Genomic DNA, 8852 nt, shown 5'->3' with positions numbered 1-8852 from the left:
TCCTGTCCCAGCTGTGTGGGGTCTCTCCTGTCCCAGCTGTGTGGGGTCTCCTGTCCATGCTGTGTGGGGTCTCCTGTCCATGCTGTGTGGGGTCTCCTGTCCCAGCTGTGTGGGGTCTCTCCTGTCCCAGCTGTGTGGGGTCTCTCCTGTCCCAGCTGTGTGGGGTCTCTCCTGTCCCAGCTGTGTGGGGTCTCCTGTCCCAGCTGTGTGGGGTCTCCTGTCCCAGCTGTGTGAGGTCTCCTGTCCCAGCTGTGTGGGGTCTCCTGTCCATGCTGTGTGGGGTCTCCTGTCCATGCTGTGTGGGGTCTCCTGTCCCAGCTGTGTGGGGTCTCCTGTCCATTCTGTGTGGGGTCTCTCCTGTCCCAGCTGTGTGGGGTCTCCTGTCCCAGCTGTGTGGGGTCTCCTGTCCCAGCTGTGTGGGGTCTCTCCTGTCCCAGCTGTGTGGGGTCTCCTGTCCCAGCTGTGTGGGGTTTCTCCTGTCCCAGCTGTGTGGGGTCTCCTGTCCATTCTGTGTGGGGTCTCCTGTCCCAGCTGTGTGGGGTCTCCTGTCCCAGCTGTGTGGGGTCTCCTGTCCCAGCTGTGTGGGGTCTCTCCTGTCCCAGCTGTGTGGGGTTTCTCCTGTCCATGCTGTGTGGGGTCTCCTGTCCCTGTTGTGTGGGGTCTCCTGTCCCAGCTGTGTGGGGTCTCCTGTCCCAGCTGTGTGGGGTCTCCTGTCCATGATGTGTAGGGTCTCCTGTCCCTGTTGTGTGGGGTCTCCTGTCCCAGCTGTGTGGGGTCTCCTGTCCCTTTGGTGAGTGTTATGTGTGCGCTGTAGCCGGAACTATTTCCTCAGAGTGGAGATCTGCTTTTGAGCTGCAGCCAATCAGTGGACCCTGCATGTTATGGGAGACCCCACACCGACATTGCTGGAGTCACAGCGATGGGTGGGCTTGGGGAGGAGGCTAAGCTTCTCTTATATTACTCTAGTGGACAACCCCTTTAAGAAGTCTAGATCTTAGCAACCAATATGATCACTTCTCTCGGTTCCTGTGTAGATAATAGTCTATTCCTGAGACTCCTCACTGACTGATCAGAGTGCCGCTGGTTCACTCCGGTTATACACCTGTGCGGGAGGAGCCGCCATCACCTCTGCACTGTGCACTGACGGCCGTGACTCCGCCGAATGTGCCGCCGAGAATCAGCAGAGATCACTTCAGCTCTGTCTCCTTGGAAACGGCCGCAGCCTATCAGCGCACGCGTTGTTATGGAAACGGTGGACGCGCCTGTAGTAGTGTGTAGGCCGCAATCCGTGCAGGGCGGATGTTCCTGCGGCTCCTAATGCTGCTGTGACAGGAATCCAGTGCCGGCCGCTCGCCCTCCGCCGACCCACAGCCCCAGTGACCGGCAGAGCAATGCTGAAGGCGAAGGTGCTGATTGTCGGCCCCAGTGAGGTGAGAGCTGATGTCCAGTGTGCTCCGGGGCCGCCTGATGGAAGGGCCGCCTGGAGGAGTAGAGGGGGCGACCTTCACTAATGGCCATTAGTATTGTAAAGATGCACAAAGATATTATAGCTCCGCAGTGCCTCATAACAGTGACAAACCTGGTGGCCCCCATAACAGGGACAGCCCCAGTGACCCCATAACAGTGACAGCCCCAGTGTCCTCATAACAGTGACAGCTCTATTGCCCCCATAAGTGTCATCCCCAGTGCCTCCATAACAGTGTCATCCCCAGTGCCCCCATAACAGGTACAGCCCCAGTGTCCCCATAACAGGGAAAGCTCTATTGCCACCATAACAGTGACAGCCCCAGTGCCCCCATAACAGGGACTGCCCCAGTGCCCCCATAACAGGGACTGCCCCAGTGCCCCCATAACAGGGACTGCCCCAGTGCCCCCATAACAGGTACAGCCCCAGTGCCCCCATAAGGCTGCTTTCACACATCCGGTTTGAGCAGTGCGGCTCAATCCGGCTGTGAAGCCTATGCAACGGATGCGGTGAAAACACCGCATCCTTTGCATAAGTTTTTTACATGTGGCCGGTCCGGTTTTTGCCGCTTGCGGCATGCTACTGAGCATGCGCAGTGGCAAAAACCGCATGCGGCGACCGGATGCGGTTTTTGCCGCACCGCATCCGGCATCCATAGGGATGCATTGGGAAAAGCGCCGCATCGGCCGGATGCGGCGCGATGCGGTTTTTTTTGCTGGAGCAAAAAACGTTCCAGGGAACGTTCCATCCGGCCGCCGCATCGGCTAAATCTGCCGCATGCGGCAAAAACCGGACCGAACGCAAGCCCATGCGGCACAATGCGGCACTAATTAAAGTCTATGCAGGAAAAACGCAACCGGTAGCAAAAAAAACCGGTTGCGGTTTTCCTGCAAAGTGCCGGATTGTGCCGCATTGCAAAAGCCGGATGTGTGAAAGCAGCCTAACAGGTACAGCCTCAGTGCCCCCGTAACAGGTACAGCCCCAGTGCCCCCATAACAGGAACTGCCCCTGTGCCCCCATAACAGGGACTGCCCCAGTGCCCCCATAACAGGGACTGCCCCAGTGCCCCCATAACAGGGACTGCCCCAGTGCCCCCATAACAGGGACTGCCCCAGTGCCCCCATAACAGGGACTGCCCCAGTGCCCCCATAACAGGGACTGCCCCAGTGCCCCCATAACAATAACAGTCCTAGTGTTAGCTGTAATGCCATAACTTCCCTTACACTTTTTTTATGGTGGGGGCTGTTTTTATAAACTTCATAGTTTAATGCATCTATTAAAAACATTCTTTTTTTATATATTTTTTTTTCTAAATCCAGGCTTTTTCTTCCTCTCACATACCTTTTGTATTGAAGCTGTGGAAACCGCCTTGGACCCAAAACCACCGAGTGCGAGGACCCCACGTGTATGTTCATGACATATGTGCCTTACGCCGGGTTCAGAATGACGTATTTCACTGTTGATATTTGAGCTGTAATGCCCGGAATGATGGCCTCACATGTGACTCACGGTCACCCCGGGCACTGCACATTGCGGTCCATCTGTGGACTGTGAAATCCGCCCGTCTGAACCCGGCCTTGTGGCTAGGATCAGATAAACAGAATTCATAACCAATCAAATTTGTTTGCTACATGTGGCCCCCACTGATTAGTTTGGGGCCCACCGACTTTTTTCTGTTTGATGTCAGTTTTTCACTTAACCCCCATTCTGAGCAGACACATAACAGACCCCAGATGGACCCTATTTTCGGGGTCCCTCCACCTCCCTTTTGGCCTGAATCGTGATTGTCTCTAAGGTCACGTGAACTCTTTCTTCCTGCCATCTCACTCCTGATGTCTTCATCCATCAAAAGCCCCCATTACTCAGAAAGTTTCATTTCTTTGCCGTTTTGAGAGCTGTTGTCACCATCCCCTCCTGTTATTAATAAGGAATGTAACATGTCATTGTGGTGTCACCCTTTTATGAATTTGCTCTCATAGATTCTGTAAGTTTGTAAATGTTTGTTTGTTGCAGTGTGGAAAGACAACTTTGGCAAACTTTTTAGCTGATGCCACAGAAAATATTGGCGGAGAATACAGTCCAACCCAAGGTGTAAGGTAATGTACCAGCCCATATTGTAATCCACAGAACATGGCGCCATTGTGCCACCAGCATCTACTAAATATTTCTCTTAAACATTGCAGTAAATTATAGCAATAATCACATGAACAGTAGCTGATCTGCAGCCCCTGGGGGTGACCACTAATGTATGGAGCTGTGCTGCTCCTTTTCTGTATGCCGTTTACATCCAACCGGACCTGTTAACAACTGATGTTAATGAGGGCTAGACTCAAGCACCGAGCGTAATGGTAGTCAATGGGAAACTCGAGCATTTTTCCAGAAGTTCTTCCCCATTGACTTCCATTATACTCGGTGCTCGAGCCGAGCCCTTCTGGGCATCTGACCTGGTCGTTTTGAGCCCTGAGCACCCAAGCATGTAGTGCTTGCTCTTCATTGTTAATGAGTTATGATGAGGATAGGTTGGCAATGTCAAAGCAATGGACATCCCCTTTAACTCCTAATCAGGAGGCCTCTTCTTGTTCAAGTTTTCAAAGATGGCATTTGGTTCCCTACCTTTGTTATCACTATAATTACAGGTATTAGGAAGTTAATGTCCGAACTTTCTGCTACGGTAGATGATATCATGAGCATAAGGCTTAAGCCACACGGCGAGAAAATCGGTGCGAGTGGAGTGCGATAAAACATCGCATTCCCCTCGGACCAATTCTAGCCTGTGTGTCAGTGCACATGAGCGATTATTTTCTCAGCCCTAATCGGACCGAGAAACCAGTCGCAGCATGCTGCGATTGTAAGGTGGGACCCTTTTCTCTTGCACCCATTCAAGTGAATGGGGCGAGAGAAAAATCGCACTGCACTCGCGGTACATCGGTGTACCGCGCGTTCAGAGCAAGAATCGCAATAGCCAGCTACGGAGGAGAGAGGGAGAGGAATCCCTCCCTCCCCTCCTCCGTGCCGGCCCGCCCGCCCCTCTGCAGTGCTGGTCCGCCCCTCCGCATCGCCGGCCCACCACCTGCAGCTCAGGTCCACTCGCAGGGACGGACCTCAGACGCAGGCACACTCGCATGACACTCGGCTCCTGCTGTGCTGCCAGCGCGAGCCGAGTCTCATGCGAGCATCACAGTAGTGACCCGTGTGGCCCCAGCCTAAAGCTGCAATCAGGTTTGAGCTGAAGGGGTTTGTGTCCCTCAAAAAAGGCTGAAACAGATGGTAGAACAGGCACGTGTCCAGGGAGCAATGGACTAGACGGGAAGGAAACTTATTATATAGTTGTGCTCAATAGTTTACATACCCCGGCAGATTTGCTTTCTTGGACTTTTTTCATAGAATATGAATAATAACACAAAATGTTTTTTCCACTCATGGTTAGTGGTTGGGTGAAGCCATTTATTATCAAGCTACTGTGTTTTCACTTTTACAATAATAATGACAACCAAAAATATTCAAATGACCCTGATCAAAAGTTCACATACCCTGGTAATTTTGGCCTGATAACATGATCAAACGTTGACACAAATGGGTTTGAATGGCTAATAAAGGTAACATCCTCACCTGTGACCTGTTTGCTTGTAATCAGTGTGTGCATAAAAGCTGAGTGAGTTTCTGGGATCTGGATACACTCTTGCATCTTTCATCCAGCCACTGATGTTTCTGGATTGTGAGTCATCAGGAAAGCAAATGAATAGTCAGCAGATCTACGGGAAAAGATAGTTGAACTGTATAAGACAGGAAAAGGATACAAAAAGATATCCAAGGAATTGATAATGCCAGTCAGCAGTTTTCAAACTGTGATTAACAAATGGAAAATCAGGGGCTCTGTAAAGACCAAACCACAATAAGATAGACCAATAAAAACTTCACCCACAACTGTCAGGAAAATTGTTTAGGATGCAAAAACAAAATTCACAAATAATAACATCAGCTCAGATACAGGACTCACTGAAAACTAGTGGTGTGGCTGTTTCAAGATGCACAATAAGGAGGCACTTGAGAAAAATAGACTGCATTGTCGAGTCGCTAGAAGAAAGCCATTACTGGGCAAATGCCAAAAAGTATCTTTCCTACAATATGCCAAACAGCACAGAGACAAGCCTCCAAACTTCTGAAACAAGGTAATTTCGAGTGATGAGACCAAAATCAAACAACCATAAACATTACATTTGGAGAGGTGTGAGCAAGGCCTATGATGAAAGGAACACTGTTGTGAATACGTTTTCTAGTTTGGGGCTCCCTCTTGTGTTCAGTGCTGGCGGTGCAGCTGATTTGTGGAATGAAATCCACACACCTGTAGAGGACTGGCAATCGGGGTCAGATTGGGACTATATAACTGAGTAGTTTTCTCTTGTTGCTTACCGGTGCTCAATGGTCTCCTGTGTATTAAGGACATTCTGTAACCAGCCCTGCTTACTGCCAGAACTTCTCTCAGATGCGTGGTCTTTGTAACTCTGCTGTTTGTTTTCCACTTTCTTGTTGTTTCTTTTCTGCTTTGATACTAATGCTTGATTCCTATTTTGTCTGTGTGGAGTTCTTGGTGGAATGGGATCATTCGATGCTGGGAGTGTCTGTATACTTAGCTCCATGATTCTGCAAGGTATTGTGTTTGTCATGCTTGGCATTAATTCAGTCCCTCATTTGTATTAGTGTCAGAGTTCCGGGATTTCCAGTTTGCTTTTGAAGGATCTTGCCCTTTGTTAACATGGAGTTTTCTGTTCTGTTGCCCTACTTCCTGTTCATCTGTTTAAAAGCCCGCCCCTAAGCTTAGTCTAGTTGCTTGAGTATACTGCTTCCTGTCTACTCCTGCCCTGCTGCTCTTGGTTCCTGATTGCTATTTGGATCCTGTTGAAACACCCGACACCGGCTCTGGACTCCACCTGGTCTTATCAAGCTGTGCCCTCGCTGGTCCCAGACTCCGTCTGCTGTCTCTGGTCGGCACTTCTGCCCGGTTCCTTCCGTTTCATATCCACTCTAGGACTCACGTTCCACATCACGTACGGACATTTTTGGACTATACCTGTTGCACAAACAATATAGCGAAGTGAATAATATAATTACGCCTAAAACATAGCCTTTAATCTTACTAAAACTAAAAAGGTCAGACAATGACCTGTATTAAAAGGGACAGGACGAAAGACAAAAATACAGAAATATTAGCCAATACCCATTTACCAAGATCCTAATAATCAGATCAACTGGCTTATATAGAAATGGTCTTATGATATGGTGATGTAAATGATGTGTACACCACTAAAACACACCGCCCTATGGCAGTAAAAAGAACAGGAAAGGAACGGTCTTACCCCATCTGCCGTATAAACCTTTCTCTGTTTGATAAAGCACTGGTACTGGATTAGGATGGTTACCAAGGAAAAGAAAACCTGGTCCTTAGCTGAATGACTCAGGATCCCCACAGGTTCCAAACATGCATCCAGCGGTGTGCATTGTTCTCCCAACGCGTTTCTTATATCATCAGGGGAGAGAAGAACTCCAATATCCCGGTCAAAAAAAGACCCATACAAAATGGCACAATAACTCTGGAATTGGGTCGATTAGGGGTAGAAGGTTGACAGCCTCCTCGCTAATATAGGAAGTGGCAGTATATACAGAATTATATCTCAGTGCAGAACCGACTAATTTAGGGTAAAAAAAGTGCTGCTTTTAGGGATCTTGACTGTAGGACCCTTGACTATTGGACTGTTTAGGGATATACTTGTATATTGCGCCTTACTGACATTTGTTCTTGCTCCTTAATTGGGGTAACACATAGGACTAGAATAATAAGGGGGATATATGTTGGAATCTTTGTATGGCACCAATTAATATTTTCTATATAATGTGAAAGTGTTTTTAAATGCTTTTGTTAATAAAATTGATATTTTTTATATTAAGGAGTTTTTAGTCTGTGAACCAGTTTTGAGCTCTCCTTGTATTACATTTTTCGTGAGAAATTTTGCAAAGGAAAGAGTGTCATTAAGGCCCAATGGTTTGCCTGTCTTCAGCCAAAAAATCCATTTGGTTTCCTGTTTGAGAATTTTTTGTTCCCAGTTGCCTCCTCTAAGGGGAGGGGCCACAACATCAATGCCCTGAAAACTAATTGATTTAGGGTCCCCCGCATGGTGCTCCATAATATGACGGGCCACGGGAGTATCGTTGCTCAGGCGGATATTCCGAATGTGTTCCCCTATTCTCCTTCTGAATTCCCTTTTGGTCTTACCTATATACTCTTTGTGACAGGTACAGGTGGCCTTATAGATGACGCGTTTTGTCCTACAGTTGATGAAGGATCGAATCTCATAGCGTTTCCCCGTGACATGTGAGAAGAAGAATTTGCCTGGGTTAAGAGATCCGCATGCAATACAACCACTACATTTATAGCAGCCCTTAACAGGGCTGGTCAACCATGTCTTGTTATGGCTAGAGAAGTGGCTGTGGACAAGTCTCTCTTTTATAGAGCGGGCCTTCCTGTAAGTCACCGAGGGGGTATTGGGAAGAAATTTTCCAATATCATCATCCATTTTGAGAATAGACCAGTGCCTCTCAAGAATCCGTCTCACCTCCCCTGATCCATTATTATAGGTGGTAATAAACCGGATGACATCCTCATCAGGAGTTGTTCTCCCTGGTCCATGTAAAATCTCATTCCTAGCCTTTTGTTGGGTCTCCAAAAAGGCCTTGTTAATAACACGATCCGGATAACCTCTATGATGTAGCCTGAGGCCTAAATCGTGGACCTGCTCACAAAAACCCTGTTCATCCGAACAGTTTCGTTTCAACCTGAGGAACTGACCCTTGGGAATACCCTTTTTTCAGACTGTCCGGATGACCGCTCTCCCATCGTAGGAGTGAATTGGTAGCAGTCGGTTTTCTATATGTACTGGTGTGAATGTTACCCACCGAATCCCTCTCCACAAGGACATCCAAAAAGGGTAACTTCCATTTGTCAAATTCACAGGTGAAAAAAAGGCCAAAGGGGTTATCGTTAAGCGTAGCGACCGTTCTTAGAATCTCGTCCTCTTTACCCCTCCACAGGACAAACACGTCATCTATGTAACGACACCATAGGACGATCTTGTCCTGGGACTATACCTGTTGCCCTTTCGTGTCCCGGCTGCTGCGCATTTAGGCCTTCTGGGGTGATCGCCAGACAGCCCCTGTATAGGGGTTCGCTCCTGGTGGTCTCCCTGGGGGAGTCCGGTGCGCGGCCCCGGGAATTCCCCTTTGCTCCGAACCTGGCAGGTATTTACTGTGTTTTATGTTCTACTGTGTTTATGTTCTTTCCGGTGTACATAGTGTTGGTTGAATATTATAAAACTTCTTTGCACCAAGAACCCAT

At 48.6% G+C, this 8852-nt stretch overlaps 1 protein-coding gene across 1 annotated transcript in view; it reads left to right on the top strand.

Annotated features, from left to right (window-relative positions):
• Positions 1–1172: 1172 nt before the first annotated feature.
• The window catches only part of IFT22 (intraflagellar transport 22), a 31644-nt gene continuing 23964 nt past the window's right edge, over positions 1173–8852 (top strand). The window contains exons 1-2 of the mRNA XM_075333238.1: positions 1173–1430; positions 3479–3561. Coding sequence (XP_075189353.1) covers positions 1392–1430; positions 3479–3561 — 122 coding nt within the window. The 5' untranslated portion in view covers positions 1173–1391. The remainder of the gene's footprint in view (positions 1431–3478; positions 3562–8852) is intronic.

The sequence above is a fragment of the Anomaloglossus baeobatrachus genome, chromosome 2, assembly GCF_048569485.1.
Source record: "Anomaloglossus baeobatrachus isolate aAnoBae1 chromosome 2, aAnoBae1.hap1, whole genome shotgun sequence".
In the NCBI taxonomy this organism is placed as follows: domain Eukaryota; kingdom Metazoa; phylum Chordata; class Amphibia; order Anura; family Aromobatidae; genus Anomaloglossus; species Anomaloglossus baeobatrachus.
This window is presented reverse-complemented; position numbering and strand designations above follow the sequence as displayed.